Genomic DNA, 25,255 nt, shown 5'->3' with positions numbered 1-25,255 from the left:
AAACACACACACACAGCTTAATAACAGTTGCCGGTTACCAGTAAGAATTCAAATTTATTATTGGAGGTATGGGCTGATACTTGTTGATAACCGAAGCTTATAGAGCCTCTTAATATCACGGCACTCCAACGTTAGGAACTTCAATTTTCTTCACTTTTTACCCGGCCGCTTTGCTCTAAACATACAATACGTTTCTAGTTTTATCAATTCTGGTTGAATGACTGCAGCTTTTACACAGCGTCTCGTGTTGACTTATTTCGTCTAGATCCTCGCTATTTTCGGCATTCCCTTTTTAAATTCATCCTTAGATTTCGACAGCATCTCCCGACGACGAAACATAAAAGTTGGCGATCAAGAACGTCTGCTAGAGACGGCTTGGTCCTCCGTCACCGTGCTCATTTAACGCGAAAAAAAGAAAACGCGGTCTTTGCGGCGGACACGACGGCAGAATTACCTGCGGCCTCAGGCAAGTCATAAGTCACGTGTCACAAGTCATAAGTCACGTGACAAGTCATAAAGGAACTAAGCAGGTCTCAAACAGTGTCTACAGACTGTCTCACGCATAAGCAGTGTAACCTTGGGAGTTGCTCTGAAAACTGCGATGAAATGCGGCTTTGTTAACGTGTCCCCGAGAAGCGGCAGTTGTGTCGTCATCACCAAGGAGGTGTTGTCATACCCATTGTTCGCGGTTCTTGGAGACTGGTTCTCGAGAGCATCTTCGCGCGGCTGACCGTTACGTCGGGGTCACACTGCCCATGCACATCATACAAAAGACGGTCTGCGAGCGCGACTCACCGCAACGTCCGCGCGGTTCGAATGCCGCGCGTGCCAGGTTTTCTCCTCGAATTCGTTGCCACGCGGCATTCGAAGCACGGATCTTGCGGTGACTCGCGTTCGAATCTGTGCGCAGACTGTCTTTTGTATCATGTATATTCGCAGTGTGACCCCGGCTTTACTTACTCACCATGACCGTTGGAATGCGTGCGTGGCGTTGATACGTGGCGTTGGTATTGACGCCACATGCCTTCATGGAATCGCGTGGTATCGCGACTCCACACCATCAATTTCCCCGTTAAATTTAGCGAGGAAACTGAGGTCAACTGACCGGACGTCACGTATTGTAATGGTGTCATATGACACCATGACCTCAAACAAACGCGTTAATTTGCTCGATTATCTTGCTTAACTTAACGATAATTTTCTCCACGAATTATCGTTCTACGGTTGTTGTTCTAAGCTCCTTCTCTGGTTTCAAAGCTATTTGCCATGTCGTACGATTCACGTTCGAATTTCTAGTGTCCGTTTTAAACTATTTTACTCAACTTCAGTTGTCCTCCAGGGGTCTTTCCTAAGGCTTCCTCTGTTTCTGATATGTGTTAAATATATACCATCATGGGTCAAAAAATCTGAGCTCTTACTGCTTCCGGATGATATTAAGATGTTTAAGCTTTTTGCTATACCCCTCTTGATTACAATGCTCTTCATGAATAACATGCTGTAATGGTCTTTGGCGAATAACCTGCTCCTAAATCTTACCAAAATTAAGGCTCTCTCATTGAGCAGACGACACGCTCTTATGCATTTTACTTACCCTTTGGGAGAAACTCCGATCGAACGCGTGACTGTAATGAAACATCTGTATGTGTGCCTTAATTTGATAGAGCATTGTCATTCAATGATCATGTTTATTTTATGGTTGGCCGTGCGATGAAAACTCTTGGTATTATATCTCGTATACCTCAAAAGTTCAGACACCCTGCGTGCATGATTCGTTTATTTTGTGCTTTAGCTCGTTCACGGCTTAAATTTTCCTCAGTGGTTTGGAATTCTCTAACACGTACACAGTCTTGAATCGATGCAAAAAAAAAAAATGATAAGCATTTTGTAAGACACTCACTTTCAGCGTCGCTTTCATTATGTGTATGAATTTCTTCTTAATAGTGTTTTATTTAGGTCTTTTTTTTTTTTTTTTAAATAGAAGATTTGAGCATGATCTGATTTTTTTTGCACAGGCCGGTAAATGGATGGATTTGATGCTAACCTACTTCTGAATTCTGTCGATCTTCATGTTCCTTGTCGCGTTACCAGAAATTTTACTATCTTTTACGTTCAATCCATGTCTAAATTGTCACCACTATCCCGTATGCAAATGTCATTTTATAGAATGGCATCCTCTAGCTTAGACATTTTCACAAACTCCTCAGTTTTTTTGTGTGTGTTTTTTTGTTTTTTTTTCCGGGAGTTGGAGAGTTTATTTGGAAGTTGAAACTGTGCTACATTTTTTTTGTGAAGTGTGGCCACTATTTGTAGTCATGTTAATTTGTACATTTGATGCTATGTTTGTGTTGTGTTTTTTTTTTTTTTAATCTTTTGTACGCTACTTTGAGGACCCGCGTGGTTGTTTTTGGGGTACCTAAAATAAACAATATTATATTATTATATTATAACTTAGCGGGAAAATTGAGGCCACGTCACCCGACGTCGTGTGATGTCGGGTCACGTGATGCCACGTGACGTGACGTTAATTTGTAGGCTCATTTTAGTGTGGAAGTGAATAAACAACACGTTCTTCACCCCCCGAAATTGCTGTTTAATGTGTTCTAGAGAAATCTAATATAATATTTATAAAACAAAAGTAGCAGTTTTTTTTTCTTCTTTTATTAAAGCGTCAGGGCAATTGAAAGAACGATCTGGCCTTTGGGTATAATAATAGTAATAATAAGAGTAGTAATAAAAAAAAACTCATTCTAGTTTGATTAACCTTAATTTTCGGACACCCCCCCATATCGAACAAAGCAATCTTCTTTTTTAACTCTCCTATAGAGCTGTTTTTTGTGGTTTTTTTTACTTCGTTCTCCGTGAAGCACGTTGAATATCTTGCAAGTTGTTTCTATGGCGCATTATTAACCCGTCACTCAACTCCGAGCACCCCTTTCAAGCTCCCTTGGCGTATTACCACTCATCTGTTTTGCCACATTTCTTGTTTGTCTTTGTATTCACTTCCCAGAACGTTTCCACTGAATGTTTTCTTTTTCTTCCGTGCGTCAGTCTTTTGCACGAAGGACTCCATTCAATACTAGACGGGCGAAACGAGCGAGAAGAACTGTAATTATCTCCTGCGCGAAGCAAAATGATGTGCCCTCATGACCTGAATGAACGTTCTTTAGTTTAATGCGTGTCTCGCCCCTGTCTTTACAACTCGCTTCTTTTTTTTTTTTTTTTTGCTTTGTGGATTTAGGTATTTTGTGTAGTAAACAACACCCGGTTAATTAACAACAAATTATACTCTGCACTACCAAAAAGTTATACTTACGACTAATGCAGCGTTTTATTGCAACACAAATTCAAGGAAATTCAGACATGAGACAACATGATAAGAACCCTCGTATGTATCACAGCTGTATATATATATATATATATATATGTATGTGTGTGTGTGTGTGTCTGTGTGTGTGTGTGTTTGTTTGTGTGCGTGTGTGTGTGTGTGTGTGTGTGTGTGTGTGTGTGTGTGTGTGTGTGTGCGTGTGTGTGTGTGACTTTATTCGAAACGTGAATGTAAAACGTCTGACTTATTTTTTTCTTTCTCTGTCCGTTCAAAATCGTCATGACGAAATGAATACCAGGTTTTAATTTCCGCCAGCTCTCCGTGATGGTCCGTTTACCTCGTTTCTTCGCACTGCCTACTACAGGACAAAAACATCGGTGGCTTTGATAGAACCGAATTGAATGGACACCTCAGAATTCTAACTTAATAGTTAATACCCCGATGGCGACACGTGCTGAATACATGTAGCGGTTGTAGGAGTGCGGCAGATATCGAAACATATACTTTTTATTAAGAGCTCGACCACTGATTCCAACTACTGGAGTATTCTTAATCCTTAGTTTAGACTGAACGGAAATATATTACCAGATGCACCACCCACTGACGGTGACCCTGCCAAATGGCCACATTTCGAGATCCCTCCTCCAAGTCATTCTTGAGAAAAAATAATCTTTTTTTTTTCGGTCAATATCTGCTACCGGTAAATAATTCATGGTTGCGGTTTTCATAAATTTCAAATAACGGTTTCGTTCCGGTTATGGTTACTGAAAACATTTCGTTCCCAAACAGTTTTCGGTTACGGTTACGGTTCTTGTGGAACAAATGTGAGTATGAGTCACGAATGCCCGTCCTAGACGGTCACAGTTGCTTCGACGTCACGACAAAAAATTCTACGCCATTCTTGATTAACTTCACATTTAATCGGAGTAAAAATTGTTGAATTTAAAAAGCTTCGGCTAGGTGGCGCAAGCCGCCACCCGATTAAATTTGTTCAGCCGTATCCATCCATCCAACACGTCCTAGAAAAATGGCATGCTCATTACGTCATCATTAGTGGATTCCTGAGCCTCCCCAGGGGGGCAAACGCGCTGAAACTCGTCTATAGAGACGCGGGTGTCTTGGCGTCGCATGTGCTAGCGTCGCGGTCATTGTGAGACGCTGAAATGCGCGCTGGTGGCGAACGCTGACGCGTCTCGCCGTTCGTAGCGGAGAGAACTGTAAGGTGCATGCTCGTGAGAACGAAGCCAATTGGGACAACGACTTCGCCGTGACGTGTCGCAGCTCTAGCTGTGACCGTCCTGTGGATTAACACAGGACTGCTTGTTTCTTTTTTTATCTGGCTATCTCTATATACCTAAAAACTTCGTTTTATTTTTGCAAGAGCTGCCACAAGCTTACACCTATAAAATAACTTAAGGATCATAATAGCTTCCTTTCGTGTATGTTGGCGTTTTTATGTCATTCATACCGTATAGAACTACCAGTCTACTTGGCAAAAGTGATGGATTTTCTCAACGTATAAATATTAAAAATAATTGCCGATATATTTCTCTTAGCGTGGCTGGTCTCAGTGACTGTTAAATACTTTTTAATGGTGTAACTATATTTTCCTCGAAGCTGTTTTATAACGGACTTTGTGCGTGCGTGCCGACGCCGTTAGACCGCAGTCGCCTTTGCTCGTACACCATACAAATGGCACTTTGTTCGCTGCATGCATATATGATGGCACCAGTATCTGCGGTCACGCGCCTCAAGCATTTCGGAAACATGTTTGCCTCATACATATAAGGAGTATTCACTGGACGCCATATTTGTGAGTGTTGCTAGAACGCATGCCCAGAACGAGCTCCCATTAATAGGCTGCTAAGACCGCCAATCTTGATGGTGGGCAATGCAGGTTGCAAAAGAACTGTGGAAGCTCGCCCTCAACACGCGCTCAGCAGTCGCGCACACAGCTATGGCCGCCAGTGAATACTTTCTATATGTATGCTTCGAACATGTCTGCTAAAACAGTTTTTGCATGACCAATATGAGAGTCATACAAGAAAGAAACACGTTTCAGACGGTGTCTGCAAATTGTCTTTTGTATTAGCTCTGTGGCCGTGCGCCTGAGGACTTCAATGCTTACGAAAAGGAGTCGGCAGTCATCGTATCGTGGGAAGCGAGACGGCGTGCTGATTGGGCTAAGCTCCGCAAGACCGAATCCCACGTCGCGATATAATTACCGTGTCCCGCACGTTGACGACACAACTTCACAAATGAGAAGAGAAGCCAGCTCCTTCGCCGAAATGGTTTAAAAGGGCCAAGTAGGGCGGACACGTGGGCCGCTAGTGACGTTTTTTCTACACTTTCGAGCACGTGCACTTACTAAGATAAACTAGCGAGAAAAAGAACGCAGTCCCGTTACCCTTTTTAAGAACAGACGAAGCATACATATACTCCGCTAAGTTCAACCGCATCTGACGCTATGCGCAGCGTAAATGCGTCTGTTTCTTTTGCATGGGGTTGGAGTGACATCAGAACACCGAGCTCTGATTGGCTCTGATTGAAGGATAGTGGATAGACCTCAAGGCAGCTTGCTTTGAGGTCTACCCACTATCCTTCAGTCACAGCCAATCCGAGCTCCGCGTCCGCGACTAGCCAATCAAAGCGTTCAAAGCGCACACATCCTTGTTCGCTTGCCATCAACGGCTGAACCGATCACGCACAATGAATGCTCGGACACTGAACGCAGCGAACATGGTGTAGCGCAGAACGAAGGCCTTTCCTTGGCTGGAGAGCAGGAACTCGATATCTTCGACCAATCAGCATCGGTGTCCGCTGGGAAACGCCGCGTTTGCTACGCTCGACGTCGGAGTATAACGGAGGCCTTTTTGGTCCTCCCCAATAGCCGCGGTGGCAAAGCCAGCGGATCGCCGTTCCAAACTGGAAACAACGCGCGCAAGTATACGCGATCATTAAAGCCACCGAGACGGCTTTGCGAACGAGATTTCGTTACGCCGAAAGAACAGCCTCCTCCGTGACTTCTCGAGTCGGTGGAAACCCCGTACAGAAAGACAATTACGGCGTAGCCCGAAGCGCATTGAACGTTATGGTCAGGCCACTGACGCGTGACTCTCGGGGCATCGCGCATTAGGCTCCCTCCCCGCGTCACGCCAGTGCCACCTAGAAGACAAGGCCGGCCCATGACGTCATCGTTAGTAGACCCGTGACTAGCTGCCCAAAGCGGAAAACACGCCCAAAGTCGACGAGAGACGCCGCAGAGCGGCAGACGTTTTCGTCTTGGTACCGCCGCCTGCTAATGCGCGGCACAAGTTCGTCTGCTTTTTGAGCAGGAGGTCGCTGACGTCCGAACGACGCTGAGCTCCGATTGGAAGGATAGTGAGTAGGCCCCAAAGCAGCTGGCATTGAGGTCTACCCCCTATCTTTCCATCCGAGCCAATCAGAGCTCGACGTTCTGACGACACTACAACCCCTGCGAAAAAAGCAGACGTTGTGAGAAACTTCACGGCGCTCGTGGTGGTGCTAGGCCTAACGCATGGTAGGGGGCGCTGCGTAGATGCACTAGTGATGACGCTTTTGGAAGGGGGGGGGGGGGGGGGGCTTGTTTTGGTCACGCAAATTTGAAACCCAGGAGGTAGAAAAAAAGACTGTGGGAGGATAAATAGCAAAAAATGCGAAAGCATAGACGGAAGTGGCGTGTCCCGTCTGACCGTTGTGAACAGTCGGTTGCGGAGAGGGCAACGAAACGCGCGGTCGGTGGAACCAAGGAATTGCGAAACATTGCACGCCGCATTTGATGCGTTTCGAGTCTTCGTCGGTTTACCTGGGTCTGCGTTCGACCGTAACTTGGCATGTTTAAGGCGGCGTCTGCCGTGATCTTCCGCCTCTTCCAGGAGGAAAAAGATTAATGTGGAAAATCATTCATAAACTAAGATTCATCCTTTCTTGTTGTGTTTGCTCTTGTGCGGAGAAAAGAGAAAGAAAAATAAGCCAGTCAGGTGTTGCGAAAACCCCGTAAGAGAAACAAAAACTATATAATTTAAGACAAAAAACCCGAGACGGGAAAAGACAAAATACGGCACAACGCGCAAAGTCTCAAACACAGCTGAATTTAATTTCACAGGAGTTCGTGTTTATATAAGGTTTCGGTGCCCGCCCCCCCCCCCCCCCCCCCCACCACCACCAAGCCAAAAGAAAAGAAAGTGAGAACCGAAACCCTAGATTAACACAAACGTCTGTGAAATAAAATTCAGCTGTGCTTGAGATCTTTTGTGTTGCGTTGTCCTTCATCTTTTACCCAAACTCGGGGTTAAAATATGTTATGGGCACAAGCTAAGTCCTTACACACCTTTTAGGTCATGTTAAGGAAGAAGTTTTTCTGTAATTATTAGGAGTTTATCTGTCATATATATATATATATATATATATATATATATATATATATGTCATTTCGTTTCATATGTAGTGCCTTTTGCAGAACTAGACTTAATGAAACCAATTGAAAATGAAATTTTGTATACATATTTTTTGTATTAAAATATTAGCTATCTTAGTGTATTAAACAATGTGTAACACAAAAACTGTTACGTGCATATTTATAACTCTAGTTCAGTACTTTTCAACATTTATGTAGGAGGCAGGAATAAAAAAATCAACGCTCTATATTGGCAGGCTAAGGAAATAATTGCACCCATGTACTGAAAAACACTGTTTCCAGATAATTGAGCTTAAAGTATAAAGATACGTGAATAACAAATTGTTATTGGGACAAACAACCTCAGAGTCATTGCTTCAATAGCCACCAGCTTGGTAGTCATTGTTAGAGTCACGTCTTCGATTTTCGGCTTGTCGCCTTGCTTGCCGGGCCTCATTTGTGACCTGTCGTGTCGTTCGGTAGGCAAAGTAATATATTCGAGTGACGTCAACTTTTCTCAGCCACTTGATTATGTTCCCCCCACGGTTCAATCTACAGGATATCTAAATATTGGCTCTTGCGATGCTACGACCATTTAATGAAAGAAGAACATCCAATTTCGCCATTTCGTCATTCAAAAACACAAGCGCCAAAAAGTACACACGCAAAAATACAATTCACAGCTTTTTTGGATAGTCTTGGTTTAAAAACAAAGTGTTGCAATAGCTGCAAGATTATTTTTTTAAGATGGAGCTCATTCCGAACATGCTTTTAAATCTGGTACTAATTTTTTTTTTTTTTTGAACAGTTATCGAGATTCAGTTTGTATATCAAAAAGGGGGCGTTGTCAACCGCTACTTGCATTCGGAAAAAAGTGTTTTTCAGCCCGAAGTATAACTTCCTAATAAAAGTGTGACAATAAAAATGCGCAAAAAATATTAAACTTCTCAAATTGCGAAGAAAAGTCGCCTTTTTTTAGATAAAAAAAAACGCAGTTTTAGTTCTGACATTAAGCAATGCAAAACGTCACGCTTGCATTGCATAATGTCACAACTCAGACTGCGTTTTTTTTATTAAAACATAAGTTTCGACATCATCATTCGATGAGGTGTCTCCGTAACCTGCGGCGATTGGCTCTCCAAGTGTTGTGCGGGAAAGTAGGCGCACGGGCTTTTTTTAGAGTGTATGTCAGTTTTTTCCCAGGTACAAGAGAACCAAATAATTATGTAATTAACTTTTCTAGAGCACCGAGTGCTTGTATAACCCACTAACCAAAAGTATTGTTATCCAGATACACTGACCTAACAAAGAGTCATTTATTTTTATTTTTGAGCTCAAAACTGTAAAAGAAAAATGTCATGGAGGTCTTGACATGCTCACAGTTGCTTCAAGAAATAATTTAAAAAAGCACCTTTCACTCTTTTTTTTTTTTACCCGTTTGTGAAATCCCAATTTCTCTCTAGCTTATTTTAATGTTGATAAGATAACACATTATTACGAGAAAGCATTGTTAAAGAGGACGTGTCGTCTCGGTGTTTACTTTCTAGAAATTTCAAGCTTCAAGTGTGCAATTCATATTCTAGTTGAAACAGCAAACTCCAGAAACGTTCTTTGACGTTGTCGTTATATATATATATATATATATATATATATATATATATATATATATATATATATATATATATATATATATATATATATATATATAATGTGTGTATGTGTGTGTGTATGAAACGAGTTAGAACTATTAGATTGTCAAAATAATACACATTAGGGAAACAAACAAAAAAAAAAGAAATCAATTTAAAGTATTGACACAGCCGTAAAACATTTTCAGAAAAAAAAATATTATACAAGCTTCATCACGCTGACGAAGGCTGGTTAGCGCAGAATGTGTGGGAGGCCTTCCAGGAAAAAAGAGAAAAGCGTCTTAACGGCACTGCCCACTGAAGATTCGCTCTCATTTCTGACACACGCCGTGAGATGGCGCAGCACGTTAGGAAAGGCCGCGAAGCGCACGACCGCGCCTTCGCGTGTCGCGCAAATGCCTTCGTTTTTGCATGCTTCGATCGCCGACTCTAAATAACTCAGTCGCCAATAAAAAAATTAAAAAAAAAAATAAACTAAATAGCTTAGTAGGCAAAGCACTTCGCTCACAACCTCGAGGTGGTGAGTTCAAATATTGCCAGGGGACTTAAGTCTTTTTATATTGTTCCCTATGTGTGTAACGCTTTTCAGTGTCGATTTTTCGTTACAACCAAACGTTAGAGAACTCGAAAATCGGCTTTTACCACATTCGGTGCTAAAACCTTTTTTTTTTTTTTTTTTTTTATTTTAAGGTTACGAGACCTCACATTACTGGTGATTCCCGGTTCATAAAGCGTGACATAGCCTCAGGTGAAAGCCGGTATATTTTAATTTCCTTTTTCGAACGTCTTGAAATTACCCGCGTGCGGTTAACATATTATGCTCAGCATCAATCTGTATGACTTGAAGTTTGGTGTTCAGCAATAATGCGTACCAGATGAGGAGCGCCGATGCCGTATTTGTACTGTGTTGCGCGGTATCTTGAGAATTGTAATGAAAGCTGACACGCCAGGTCGCTGTGCGCAGCTGGAATTTATTCTGAGGTCGGTAATTTAATATAATACGCGGGGGAATAAAAAAAAACATTATCATACTTCTTCATCAGTATACAGATTTGATGCATGGTTTTGGAACTTGCAACATCGTGAGAAAAATGTGTAAAGATGCTAAGGAAGGTGATAAATACAATCATACTTAAAGAAATGTTCAACCTAGTAAAGAGCAAATAACACATACACGCACACAGGCACACATACTCACACACACAAAAGAAAAAAAAAAGGCAGCAAATTTTATACGTTGTATATGTCGTGTCGTCTCACTCATGAATCATGCCAGAGAGACATCTATATCCTGTCCCCGGTTTTCTTAGTCACTAAAAGTGAATCATCTGAGCGGCTTCATTCACAATCTCAGCTACCTCGAATTTATTGGGGAAAAAAAGCATACCTTACCGTGATTTCACAATAGACTCTGTTCTAGAGTTCTCTATGTGAGCTTGAGGTACGCTGCATGATGGTTCGTTTACAACTGTGAACGCTGTACACGGAGCCAAGATGGTTTGCCTCCGCATTTCCCAAAGACACCAGAAGTGTCGTTTGCAGTACTTCAAGCAAGCGACGTGACGGCCACATTGAGACTTCTATGGAAGATGATGACGCACTCAGAGCGAAGGACGGCCGGAAGACCTCGTGGAAGAGCTCGGGCTAGATTCATTGTTTCCCGCGTGGAATTAATTGCGAACATTTCTTTGTCTGCGACTAGCTCTTCTGACGAAACGACTGAGTCGCTCAGGCGTAGCGAGCAGAGTATTTTTGTTTCCTGTACCTACATATATTCCGTTTCGCCGTAACATAAACCACAACCAAATGTGAAGATCCCCTACGATATCAACAGTCGGAAATGTGCCGTGTTACTAAATACCTCGTGCATGTTTCTGCAAGAATATTTCGGTCAACTCCATTGATAGAACTTTGAGGGTGCAAACAAATTCGGTACCTTTCACACTCCCGCGTTGAGTACGTGCATGAACATGAGTCTATATGTGCGTGTACACTGAAATATATTACGCGCTTAAAGATATAAAAATTATGTTCCAGATACTTGCACGCATAGCTACACCCTTTGAGCACCTTTGTTTCGGGTAATACGTCATCTTTAATCGCTAATTGGAGTGTTGCACGAAAGACACTTCATTCTTGAAGGATTTTAATATGGTGTGAAAGAAGGTGTTGCCGCGCTGTATAGGGTGTAAGTGACCTTGAACCCGATTCAAACAGCTTGATGGGAAATTTTCTTTTAGCGAATATATTGAATAATTATCGCCGATACCAAATCTTTTGACTTGGGGATATATTTCTTGAACTTCGAGATATTATGTCTTATGTGATATATTGACGAGGATAAAACAAAATATTCATAAACTTCGTAATTGCGGAGATGGTCACCCGCAATTTAGTATAATTGGATGTAACGTATGGAAGGTAGTGGAGCACTCGACACCAACGAGATTCCAGTCTCGCGTGTGCTTCGTGGCGTCTATATATATGGTTTCTGTCCATGTGCAAGTTATGTAATGGATGCTGGTTGACAATGTTGCTCGTAAACACTACCCCCAGAGGCGGTTAAGAACGCCAGAGCACTTTTTTTTTTGCAAGCATTTTAAGAGTGTTAATTAAGCTGTTAAGCTTAATTAGCTTAACTTAAAGCCCTTAAGCTGTTAGTCCTGAGACAATTTAATTTATACCTTTAAGGGCGTAAAATATTCTAGCGAGTATACGCCATACGATTATCGACCATGAAATAATTAACATCAAAGTGAAAATACAGATAAAAGGAACGCTTTATCAAAGTCTAGAAGGCACATCGAATCAATAATCCTTCTCATCAGCGCCAGCAGCCATCCGAGCCGGTCAATCACTAGGAATCTATCACGTGACACTGTTATCAATCGCAGTGATTAATGGCACACCCTACACATTAGGATCGTTTTCATTGAGGCAGCGTTTAAAATTCTACCTCATTTTCCGCGCTGGAATTTATACACGTAATCCAAGGGTTTTACATTTCATCACTCGGGTTGGAATTCCTGTGTTCACTGCTCATCAAAGGTTTAAAAAAATGTTATGATTTTCACAATTACATTTTTACATTTATGTTTGAGAGGTCATCAAAGTCGATAGCTCAAATATAATTTGGCCAACTTTTTTTATATATGCCAGTTACCTTTTGGTGCATCGTGGACGTCAGTTTTAAGCGAAGTACAGTATTAGACGTCATGATAGTCACAACAGATCATGAAACGCCGCAGGGCTTGGCTAATGACGGGTCTCACTGGTTTAAGAGCTACAGTAAGATGTGCGGGAGTCGCCACGCCTTGCGTTTCTTAAGTTGACTGTAGTGAACAAGGTGTACTCGCCTCGTGATGTTAATGATCATTCCCCGCAGCTCTGGCCCGATCCCAGTGCCAAACGGACCAGGCGATCCAGGGGACCAAAGCGTGCGGCACCAGCTTCAGGAGTCAACTTTCGGAGAAGCAATTCAATGCGACTAACCCCGCCGACCTTCACGAAGCCTGCTGGTACGTATCCGAGTCTCTTTTGAAACTATACGCTAAAGTCTAAACACGCAGTTGCACCGCTCGTATACAGCCATAGCCTCCTCCATACTCACGAAGCCGGCAGTTCGACGACGGAGCCATAGAGTGCCCGGTCGCAGATTTGGAGTGCGAGGATCTGGTAGCACAGAGCATTTCCTGGGGAACCTGGACGTCAGCGCACAGCTTTTGCAGCGGCGAGGACCCGAAACACACTTGTTCGCTTAAGAGAAGTGTGTTTCGGCGTCTCGCCGCAGCGGGGCGCCAGTCACGTGGCTCTCCTCTCATCCGTTGTCTGCCGCTCCATTTTCCCCATTGCGGCAGCCGCTTCTCGTGGCGATCTGCCAGGCTTTGTAAGTATATAGCAGGTTACGGTACAGCGTGCGAAAGACTCGTTGTTCGCTGCAGAAACGATGACAGAGTTTGCGGACACGCTTTGTTTCGTACGTACGTATGTATGCTTCGAAGATGTCTGCAGGCGGTTTGTGTACTGCCACTTTAGCAGGACCGTCCTGCGAGGAAGCAATACGCTTCAGAAAGTGTCTGCAGAGCGTGTTTCGTATGATGTATTAGCAGTGTGGCTTAAAAGATGCGATGCGTCTGCTTTCGCGGAAAGCACTTGGAAGAGCCAGTCGCTTCAAGTTGCGGAGAGAGCTGGGTGAGTGAGGAGAGCCGAAGTTAGTTTACAGCTGAGAGTTTGGTTCACACATTTGCGTTTGAGTTTGACTGAGTGCCTTGGTCGCTTGCAACAAGAGAACACACTTGCTCCATCTATGTCGCAGCCCTGGAACCATTTCGACCTGCCTATATGTGCACAATTTTTTTTTACTCATCGTTCTTTCGACGTTGGTTCGCGATAATTCTGCGAACTTTAGACCATTTCTCACAGATACCACCAGAGACCTTCAATACGCTACCGGTCACGAAACGTCGGCCAAAGTTTGGTACAGGGTCAAAAACTACCGCTAGGATCGCTGTACCCGAAGTGTGTGTGTGTGCGCGTGTGTGTGCGCGTGCGTGCGTGTGCGTACGTGTGTATGTGTCTGTGTGTGTGTGTGTGTGTTTGTGCGCGTGTGCGCGTGTGTTTGTATGTGTGGAGGGGTGTCGTTTTCGTTTTGCCACCCCCCACTTAGTGTGCCACCCCGAATTGGCGATTACAAGCAGTTAAAAAAAATTATCGTACATCGACATTTTTGTTTTGTACGTCTGTAACAGAGCTTTTTTTCAAAAGTCCATCAAGCAACATTGGCGGTTGCCATTCCTTAGTCACGAAGCGCGTGATTGGATACGAGCCCTCGCCGAACGCTGACGCAGTCTTCGTTTCCGATACGAGCTGAGCCGAGTTCACGCCGAACGATGACGTCACCCGTACGTCCAATACATGCTCAGAGTATGTGGTCAAGCAATGGCGGACAGGCGTTGGCGCGGGCTTTTGGAAAGGGTCTATTGATCACTGTATGCAAGCACCGGTCATTTTTTTTTAATCTCTAATAACAGAACTTAGAAATAAGCTTATTTTGTTCGTTTTCAGACAAAACGCTGTTTTTGCGAGCGAAAAGAAGCCAGAAAATTGAGCGTACCCAGAGGTGCTGGCCAGATTGGCAACATTGGTCGACGCTATAGCGTCGCGCGTGGTTACGTACCAAGCTCTCTCATATCGTTACGGAGAAGTTTCGTGACCAGTAGAATATTGAAAGACTTTTATAGTACGCACAGTTGACCTCGCAAATATACTGCAAAACCCTCAGTCTAGTTATGCTCAGGTTGGAAGCTCTTCCAGAACTGAGGGGGCCCTTGTTCATCTGTTTGTACTCTCGTCGTCGGAAGACACAAGCGACCGTAACTCACTCTCCCACGCTCCAACGCAAACGTCTGAACAAGCCCTGACACTTGTCTTCGGCGCTGCACTGCAGAACCCAGAGATATCGTGGGTTCAGTCTCTACACCTGTCCGTTTCAATCTGGATGAGCATCGTGCCGGCGTGCGCAGTCGTGTGTCACTGCGTGACGCAGGTTAAGGGCCCCAAGCTATAGAGCAGTCGTGCTGCATTGACTAAATTCATTCTCTGCCGCGAAGACAGCCAGACGCATATTGGGGCTGACAACTGCCCGGTGTCTAAACAAACATAACGCAATTATTTAAACCGAAGCCATCCTGTTGGTGAAATTCACGGCAGAAAATTAACTAGCAGATCTAATGGCGCGTTCACACTTGCGGATTCGCGGGCGGACCCCCGCTAGCGGAAAGTGGATCTTGGAGCCAGATGGCGAAATTGACTCGTCGCTGCGTCAAAATCTGGATCAATCCGGGACCCACATCCAAATTTTCCGCCAACAACGAGTCGATTTCGCCACCCGGCTCTAAAATCCCATTTCCGCCTGGGCGGATCCGCAAGTGTAACCGCGCCATCAGACGACGTGGATGTTTCTTCCTCCCATACTCCTGACCATCAAGCACACATCTGCGTGCGAGCATATGCTGCGAACGCTTGCGTTCAAATACCACAATCCTCCTCCCCCTCAGTTTCTCGGCACACAGGTCACCAGCAACCGAACAACGCCACGCTTAGTGGCCATAGTATACCGGCACTTGGATATCCAGCACGTAGCTGACCGCAACGTAGTCAGACGCTAATGCACGACCTTCTTCCTCGAGTGCCCGTGGAATCACGTTTCTCCGGGCGGTCGTTTCATCCCCGCTTGATAACGTACTGTATAATCCTGATGAACGTGCCAACGTCTCTCTGCGTCCGTCCTCAGCACCATGGACTTCCTGGAGCGGTGTCTGCACAAGGCCAGCGGCGAGGCAGGCTGCAGGGAGGAAGTCTCCGCCCTGGTGCACACGTTGCTTCAAACCGCCAAAGATCTGCTCGGCGACGTGTACAACACCAACTGCAAGTACGACTGCTCGGGCGCCGCGCAGGGGCTCCACGTCACTTCCGCTTACCTGGCACTTCCGTCCTGCCTACTGCTGCTGGTCTACAACTTGAAGTGGACGCTGTCGTGACTGCCGGCGGTGTAACTTTTTTTTTTCTTGGGGGGGGGGGGGGGGGGGGGGAAGGAATTTTTTTTTTGTAATTAAAATCATTTAGCACATAACGATAATGTTCTATACTCCGTTTCACATTTCGTACGATCCCTTCGAGCCGATAATACAGCACCAAAAAAAACCACCGTCATGGCGCTCGTCGTATTCGTGCGTTTGCAATCGCGGGCTTAACCAATCACGCCCAGGAAAAAGAAAAGCACAGAATCACGCCACATTCCCTGTCCGTGATTGGTTTACTTTGGAGATAGCAAACGCAAAAAAAAAAAAAAAGACTACGAGCGCCATGACGATGCACTTTTGTGCGATTTTCGATTGACTGGACGGATGGATGTTAATGGCTATAACGGGCGGTACAGCTCGCACCATCTAGCCTAAGTTTTAAAAAAATCATGAGCCACTCCACTCTGTGAAGGTTGATGTCCAGCGAAGCTGTTTAGCAAACGACACAGACGTGACACAGGATTGAGCGTATGCTCCATTAAAGTTGTCCAGTTTAGCAGCATAGTACTTGTTTCTTTCTGATGCGTTCTCTGCCCCATGCCGCATGCGTTCGGCGCATGCGCTTGGCGTCTTGTTCACTATCTTCATTGGTGGTGCTTGACGCCCGCCGCCGCCGCTGACATTCTCGGTGCCGTTCCCGCCATTGCTCTTCGTAGGCGCGTTGCTCTTCAGGAGCCCGGACTCTACGCGGCCTCCCAATTCCGGCGAGAGAAGTGAAATAGACACATGGCTAAATTACCCAAGCATCAAGGAGAATGCAGGAAATGGTGCTCTACGCGCCGCACGTGCCGGCGTCTGCAATCGTAACTGTTCTAAAGCAGAAGCCTAAAACAAGTGACATCTTGTACGGGCGTTCGCCAACGCTTTATTTTGGTTATTTATTTCGGATCTTTTATACGGGGAAGGCGTGCGCGTGCGGGTGGTGCGAGCGTAGAGTTTTTGGTCACGCACACGAAAAATCTACGGAACCCTAGCCCTAAACAGCCTCGCTGTAAAAGACAAACATATGATTCCTCCCGACCTTCTAAGCCAATTTTTTCCCTCTATCACCAGGATCCGTCGGATTGGAGGCGTTGGCACTGCGGTCGAGATTTAATGTGAAACGAAGTATAGCGATTGCGTGTTGTTCCTATTCAGCACGGACGGCGGGCGTTGTTGTGAACACGCACGAGGTGCTTTCACTCGCTGCTCATGGTTCAGAAAGTCGTGGTCACTGACATCTTAAGAAACGCAGGGCGTTCCCGAGCATCTTGCTATCGCTCTGCAGCCAATGAGATTGGAGCGTCAGCCGATAAGCACGCCACAGAACCAATCACGAAGCAGGAGACGCGATCGCAACAGGCCACGCTCTGTGCTTCTTGAGCTGCCTCTGATCATAGCTACACTATAAAAAAAAATATCTGGAGTGCATGCTTTCCCGAAAAGTGACTGGGAGAGCCAGTCGCTGCAGTCTGGCGGGTGACCAACACGGCGAATGATGGAACTAAAAATATGTTTAGACCTAAACAAAAAAAAAATTTGGGCAAATTGGTAGACAATTGTGTGGCATACGTAAAACGTTCTATAGCATCACGAACCTTTAGCGATACTCCGAGTTTCCTGACGCCAGATGCCTACGTCCACGGCATTCTTCATCAGATAGTTTAACGCGTACCTTGTGTGCACTCGATAGCCGTTCCTATAGAATGAAGCGATACTACCGCGAATCGGCTGATATAGCTGGCGATCTTTCGGAGACTTCCATACTCTCGAGCTCTTCTCCCCCAGTGCGCACAGGTAATTGAGCTCCCCCTCGCCTACCCCTCTGGTCACATGACCTCCCCGTTAACCAATCAGCGTCGAGCACCTCACTCATCCTCTCCCACGCGTCAACCAATCGGTGTCGAGCATCGCGGCCATGCTTTTATCTGGGCTTCCCGAAATGCCGAAAAGCTACCAAAAAACGTTTCACATTAAAAAAAAAAAAGAAGATTGCTTTGTGACATTATAAACATGATATGTTACGCCTGCTCAGTTCACAGCCCAAAGTGTCTTTTCTTTTTAAGTGTAGGGACATATTTTAGCTTCGCCATTCGACGAGCTCTCACGGCATATTGCAACGACCGCCTCTCCCAAATGATTGGCGGGGTCGTAGACGCTCCATATTTCCTAGTGTGATGGGTTTGGCTATTGTCTCTTTCATTCGTTTTACGGGATTCCAAGATGGTTGAGCTTCACCTATTCACATAACGACGGGGAGGGGGGGGGGGGGGCGGCAATCAAATCGGCGAGAGGGTGGCGAAGTGAAGTGCTGCACTCTGCGAGACATGATTGAGTGCATGCACTATACAAGGATTTGTGGATTTTTCAAAAGCAGCGCGAGTTATCCTTCAAATATCTGCAAAACGGACGACTTCGCTCGTTGCATTACGGGGCAAGAGAACAATAAAAAAACATGATGTTAAAGTGTCCCGGGTCTTGTGTGCGTATGATTCCAATCATTCTTTATTATGCTATGCAAAGTTCTGGGACAACATATTTATTTTCAGAGTTAATATATCTGACATATGAAATATAATGTAGTGCTGACACTTGAGATAACCGTTTTGTCTATTTCTGTTGTACAAAAATTAAACACTTCTGTCTGTTTGTGGGAATGCCTTCTTTTAGCAGCTCGTAATAAACTGTGTCTATTCAAATATCTTTTCGGGTATTCTTGATGCGTAGCATGAGTAACGTAGGTACTCTATTGGGTTTGAACGTATTCAATGTTCCTGAGCCAAAGAATCACTTTGACGCCATGAACGAATGATATCGTAAACCCGACATTATAACACTGAAAACATGTAGAAATTGAAAAAAAAAAACGCGTTTTTTATATATATTCGCCTTTGTCGTCATCTATTTCTCTTTTTCCTCTTTCTTCAAAGTTCTAATTTTGATTTTATTTAATTACTGATGTCACTACTACTAAAACTATGCCTCATAATTTCAAACTTTCTGTAAATAGAATCACTATCCAGCAGAACAAAATATGTACGACCAAATAATTCCTAAATGTTTGTTAGTGTCACTATGCGCACTGAGTTGATATGTGTAAAACTTAGTACATATATAAACACATTTAAATCGAGCTTTTGACAAAAACACCGTCCTCAGTCAGCGTTCTAACATAAGAATGCTACAAAAAAACTATTTGTGTGTGTTCAAATGATGTATTATTTTAGCTGAATGTTTTGATGCGATTTTCAATAAACTTGTATATGAACATCCGGGGTACTTCTTAATACATTATAAGCTCACTTTATGGAACTCTTAAACTTCAATATTGTTTAAAAGGTTAAAACAGCGCAAAAAACGACGAACAGGGTAAAGAAGGACACGGACAGAGCGCTGACTCGCAACTAAATCTTTACTGGACTCAACGGGGCAATATATACGCACAATTGAGAACAAAAAGAAGAAAATCAGCATAAAAAAACACTCAAAACAAAAGCACGAAAAACGTTTTTTGTGCTTTTGTTTTGAGTGTCTTTAGGCTGATTTTTTCTTTTTGTTCTCAATTGTGCGTATATATTGCCCCGTTGAGTCCTGTAAAGATTTAGTTGCGAGTCAGCGCTCTGTCCGTGTCCTTCTTTACCCTGTCCGTCGTTTTTTGCGCTGTTTTAACCTTTTAAGTATGTCATACCAACTCGCCCAGGCTTCAACTTTAGCAACTTTAATATTGTATTGTTTACACCGCGGAGTAAGGTTCAACAAGCTATAGCCGCTACTGTAGCCAGAGTGTAATAAATGTGATAACCACTTAATAAAAATTAAAAAGACGCAGTAGTTACGAGTGGCGCGCGAGTTACGGAACAGCAATGAAGCCAGATGCCTTGAAACGTGCAGTTATTAAGCTGTCAATATTGCAAATAAAACGTTATGCAAATAAAGCATTATCAAACTAATGGCAACAATATCATCATAACAATCGTTCATGGTCCCAAGGTTGTGGTTATCATTATTTGTGTTCATAGTATGTTACATATTATTATGAAATAGATACGCTGATCATTTGCAGGCATTGCAAATAAGGCTGGGAGAAGAGTACCCAAGATCAGTTAGAAACTGAGCTTGACTCTGACCGGTATTAGAAGGAACGACACAAGGGCACAGCTTTATTTTAAATTTGACTTTATAGTAATATGTGTACATCTTACATATACACGTGCACGCACTGAGTAATATGTACAATGTCATTGTAGACCCACACACGAAAGGAAATATCATGTAGACGTTTTCTGGCAGAACCCTTGCTAGCTTCTCTGTATGTACAAGCGCACAAATCAAAAATGAAATAAGCAGTTTATGTGCATAACAGACCGGAATGACGGGTTGTAGAAGCGTAGTTTTCTGAGGCTAAAATAAACGTCTTCCCAACTTCGCCACTTTCAAGCTACATTGAACATTTCTAAACGTACGAGCAAATAACGATTAAAAAAAGTGCACGTGACTCCAAAACACACATAACTTCTTTTTCTGGTCAGTGGTATTATGCGAGAGAAAATATCATTTACAAAGGTGAAAGTAATATTTCAGTAAGGGAGCAACTTGGCTTTTATAAACAGATATTTAAATAAGAGAAACATACGTTTTACAACAAGGCAAGCTAAAAACTTCAAGTAAGGATACTCGGTTCTTCGATATATGTACATTACAGATGCCTCGAATGATAATATATTAGGATATAGATAACTCTCATAAAGTACGAAATATTTCACCCACTATGTAGAGAGGAAGAACCCCGGAAAAAATGACTATATAAAACCAGCTCGTTAAAATTGCTTCGAAAGCGTTCGCACACATAGATTTCTATACTTCGAGCTATGTCCAGCGTCCCCTGTTCATGTTAAGCTTTTATTGTAACTCAATTTTTTTCCATTAGTTTTATCTGCATACAACTTTAAAGAACATTGTGTAAAGACAGAGGATCTCAATATTTTGTGCCCGGCGTTGTTTTGTACACGTGACTTCTCTCGGCAACTTCAAATGGCGATTTTCTAAGCGTCTTCTAGAGTGAATGAAATGTTACAAAACATCACTGCGATATTTAAACTAGTTACTAACACCACGTCGCCGGAATAGCTAGCGAGGTGACAGGCTCGAATCTGCCGAACGCTACTCATAGTAGCACGTGGTTTACTTGGAATAAATCTTGTCAAAAAAAAAAAAAAAAAAACGCCGGACACTTGCAGAAAAATCAGTCAAGGAACTAAACGCTGATCGTCTGAATCAAATCGGAAAAACATTACGTGACGAATTAATTGCGTGCGTCACGTTTCCATTTGCATCTCCGGTTGTTACCGGAAAGCTATATCGCGACACCTGACCACAGACAGCAAAATCGCTGTCTTACTTTGCAAAAACTACCGTCATCATCCTTAGCGAAGTACGTTGAGCATTGTTGACATCAGTCTTTTTTTCTTTCTTTTTTTTTTTTTTAGTCCGCGGCTTGTACTTTTGTGAAGGTTCTAGAAGCAGCAGTATCAGCCTTGAAACTAACATTCAAACACATGAAACGCGGGTGGTACTCTATGCTGGTCGTTAACCTTGAAGCGAATAGTCACAATCGCTAACCTCGTATAGGATAAATGCGATCTTGAAAAGTATTAGTTCAGCTTGGTATCATTCTGCAACAAAACAGCCAAAGCAGCTTCCGCGTTTAAAATATACATTCTCTTACGTCCGTAAAACTACCTCTAATGATGTACATATAGACCGCCCTGTTAAAGCAAACAGATAATCAATCTACAAACATAGCCTAAACCGGCAAGCAAAGAAGTGGTCGTTCTTTTTTCATGTTAACTGCACGTTCATTGTAGACAGTGTTATGAGCAGATCATGTTCTTGCCATTTTTGCTACATTTTGTTTTTAACGTGCTCCTTAATACGTGAGAACCAGAGCAATAAAATAAGTTTTTGGAATGCTTGAAGAAATGACTATGTCGCGCTTAATTGAAGAAACAATGTTCTAAAAGTTAAGTTAAAAAATTGCATTAAAAAAGAAAGCTATACATAACAAAAAAGCTACGCGTACACACAGTTCAATATTCATTTGGATACCCGCAAACACTATGCGTGTACAACGCTTTGCAAGATAAAACATCGTAAAACTAAAGGTACAGTAGTCGATTGTACTTTATGACAGGACATATTGTCAACTATCACACTTCCCTCCGCTGACACGACGAGCCAGACAACATAGTAAACACAATCTACTTCACCAAAACACAAATTGCACATCACCATGATACAAGCCAGGCTGACACAACTCCAAAGTTAACCTAGGTACAGCAGCTACCGCCGTTAATTTAACAACACACCTATGTACAGACATGTATGGCAGATAAGAGCAGATACCGGTCACTGTACGCCTGGTTGTACGCAGATGCATCTAAAGCAAATAAATTAGCTCGCGACCTAGTATAGTGGCAGGGTTGGCATCTCAACTCCTGAGCTTGGTTATCTGCCAGGTACGGGCATGGCCTCCCCCGAACTCACTTCATGTAGCGCCTCAGCGACCGCTCCATGTTAATCCTATGCCCTACCTGCTTCACGCCTAGCCCCATGAAATCGTTGGAGTCCATGTTGGCCAGCTTGACCCCGGTTATCCCAGCCTCGATGAAACGCGGTCTGTACTCTTGCAAGAAGAGCGACTCGAGCCAGTCGCTCACATCCCTCGCGCTCCATTCAATCAGCGGCTTCTGCCTGAATTCTCGCTGGACCGACTTCAAACGGGCCAGATCCCCAGCCTGCCGCTCGATGGGTACCACCAGAACCTGAGGATCCGTCTTGCGGCCCAAGGTACCATACCCTGGGCGGTACACGTCATGTACCGGTCGATGGTGATGGGTCGGGGCCGGGCGGAGGGTGGCAGCGTGATGCTGCGGCGACCCGTTGTACCGGCAGTAGGAAGGGTGCTGGTTCAGGTGGTACACGGCCGGGTGCCGCGGATCAAACTTGCGGTACTCGTCGGAGAACTCCGGCGGCGGCGGGGCTATGGGCTCGACCTGTTGAGGCCGGACTCCGTGCGAGAATTCGGGAGGCGGAGGTACAAGGTCGGAGAGGACGTCCACTTCGCTGACGGACGACAGGCCGAGCGAGTCGACCTGCAGCCGGATGAACTGCAAGCTTTCGTCGATGCTGCGTTTGAGGTTCGAACAGTCCGCGTCGGCTGCGCGCGCACCTTCGGCCCTCCTCGTCGCGTGAACCTTCTGATCCAGCCGGATCTTGAGCGTCTTCTTGGGGATGCCGCCCACGATGGCCTTGTCGGCGGGTTGTCTCCGGACCGGAGCTTGTCCCATGGCCGGAGACGGGGACGACGCCATTGCCGGCTGGCGAGCGTATGTGTTCCTCTGGTTGAGCGATTCCAGAGTCGACACCACAGGCGCAGCGCTGGGGGGAACCAGGTTCTCGGCGGACTGCCGTCTTTGGAGGTAGTAAGCGCTCAGTCGCTTGGACAGGGTCGCCTGGTCGTAGGACCGCAGTTCCTGCCGTTCCACCTCGACGTCAGACGACACGCCGCTGGAACTGTTCTCCGGCTCTTCCTGGTCCCTGAGGCAGGTAGGCTTCAAGGAGGACGTCTTGGACGTGCCACCACTCCTCTTCTCAAACACGTTGATGTTCTCCTTGACGGAGCCTGAGGATACCTCCAGGACCAGCTTCTCTGTCTCCACAGGGTCTCTCTTGATGTGGACGATGGTCTCCTGTGTTCGGGGCTTGTGTTCCAGCGTGCTACTCTTCGCGGCCATCATCAACTTCTGCTCCTGTTCTTGCCGATGGCTCAAAGTTCTCTGCTGAACCTTGTCAGCAATCTGGCGCATCTCTTCCGGCTTAAGAGGTCCGGAAGCCTTGAAAGTTCCCATGTCTCCGGACTTCTGACGCTTCGAGGTGTCTTTCTCGTCCTCCGAACTGTCGTAGTCCGGTTCTGGAATGTACGGCGGCTTCTCCGGAGCCACTTCTTCCTGCACCGAAGCCGGACCCCGGACTTTCTTACACTTGGCGCCTCGTAACGTTCCCGTGTCCGGAGTTGGTTGAACCACCCTGAACGTCGAGTAGACCACGTTGTCTCTTGTCTCTGAGGGCTCCCTGTTGTTCTGGATTCTGGGCGGCAAGGACTGAGACCGCGTCCCCGACCCGGAGGTCGGGGTTCTACCCGACCGTGCGCCGCGAGCATCCGCGCTGGACTTATAAGCAACGTTCGTTAAGGACTCTGGAGACGCGTAGAGTTTCGCGCTATCTCCTGGTCTGAAACTGGACATGACTTTTGAATCCGGGAGTCCGTCTACGTTCGCGTAGTCCCCAACAGCGTTGGAGACGTCGACCTTGAGGACGTGCCCGACGGGTGGCGGCGGGGGAGGGTGGCTGGGAGGCGGCTTCCGGGAGCTCTGACTAGTTTTCTCGGCGACGGGCTTCGTGGTTTCCGCGTAGATTCGCGACGACTTCTTCCAGACGTCCTCGATGGTCTTCCACGCGTCGCCGTAAGGGGCGAGGTCCTCCTGACTCCGGCTGCGCCGCCGGGACAGGTCCGCCTCTGTCACGTTCAGGTCTGGCTCGCTGTTGAAGTCCTTGAGACTTGGGGTGGTACCTCGAGCTGCCCGCTTCATGGCTGCGACGCTACCGAAGACTCGCGGTTTGCGGTCCTGACTCTGCCGCGTGAGGAATGCCTCAAGTTCGGCGGCGGTCATGCGACCTGGTCGGCTGCGGATGGACGCGGTCTTGGGTGGTTCCGGAGCCGTAGAGGCGGTCGTCGTTGCGTCGGGGGCTGTCAGTCCGGGGACGAGCCCACCGTTCTGCTTCGGAATGCTTTCGATGGAGCTACTCTTGGTCGAGCGTCCCTCGGAGTCGTACTCGTTCAGTGTGCGGTCAAGGACCTCTGCGTCATCACAAAAAGCAAACAAAAAGCCGGTGTGTAAACAAAGAAGACATGCTTAAGGTTTCTTAGGACGATTTGTTTATTTAACGAGTGCAAAGTTTTTTCAAAGGTACCCGGAACTTCAATAATACGAAAGCCAAGCGAGATGACGAGGAGTACTGCAGAGTGACGATATTAGGAAAACATGTCACATATGTCACTATCATTATCGCACCATCTGTAAGCTGGCAGCAGAGCCACGACGGAATGGGCCACTTACTTCTTCGAAAATAAGGTTCTAAATAAAACGGAGCAAAAAGAATGAAAATATAAAGGGTCGTGTACCAATTTACTCTACAGATCACAATGAAAACCTCAAACCACCAATCTTTGTTAGCATCTTCATCT

General features: G+C 45.1%; 2 protein-coding genes across 4 annotated transcripts in view; one reads left to right on the top strand and one right to left on the bottom strand.

Moving 5' to 3' along the window:
* LOC8053538 overlaps positions 1-15,930 on the top strand; it is a 42,535-nt gene extending 26,605 nt beyond the window's left edge. The window contains exons 2-3 of the mRNA XM_040216085.3: positions 12,777-12,909; positions 15,684-15,930. Of these exons, the coding sequence (XP_040072019.1) occupies positions 12,777-12,909; positions 15,684-15,930 (380 nt within the window). The remainder of the gene's footprint in view (positions 1-12,776; positions 12,910-15,683) is intronic.
* A 4,180-nt stretch (positions 15,931-20,110) lies between these two features.
* Positions 20,111-25,255, bottom strand: part of LOC8053527 (SH3 and multiple ankyrin repeat domains protein 3) — a 148,154-nt gene continuing 143,009 nt past the window's right edge. For all 3 annotated transcript variants that reach the window (XM_029983360.4, XM_029983358.4, XM_029983361.4), the window contains one exon: positions 20,111-24,868. In XM_029983360.4, the coding sequence (XP_029839220.3) occupies positions 22,491-24,868 (2,378 nt within the window). In that variant the 3' untranslated portion in view covers positions 20,111-22,490. The remainder of the gene's footprint in view (positions 24,869-25,255) is intronic.

Source organism: Ixodes scapularis, unplaced genomic scaffold (assembly GCF_016920785.2).
Source record: "Ixodes scapularis isolate PalLabHiFi unplaced genomic scaffold, ASM1692078v2 PGA_scaffold4__175_contigs__length_147842914, whole genome shotgun sequence".
Taxonomy (NCBI): Eukaryota; Metazoa; Arthropoda; class Arachnida; order Ixodida; family Ixodidae; genus Ixodes; species Ixodes scapularis.
Note: the sequence above shows the minus strand (reverse complement) of the source record. Positions and strands in the feature narration are given on the sequence as shown.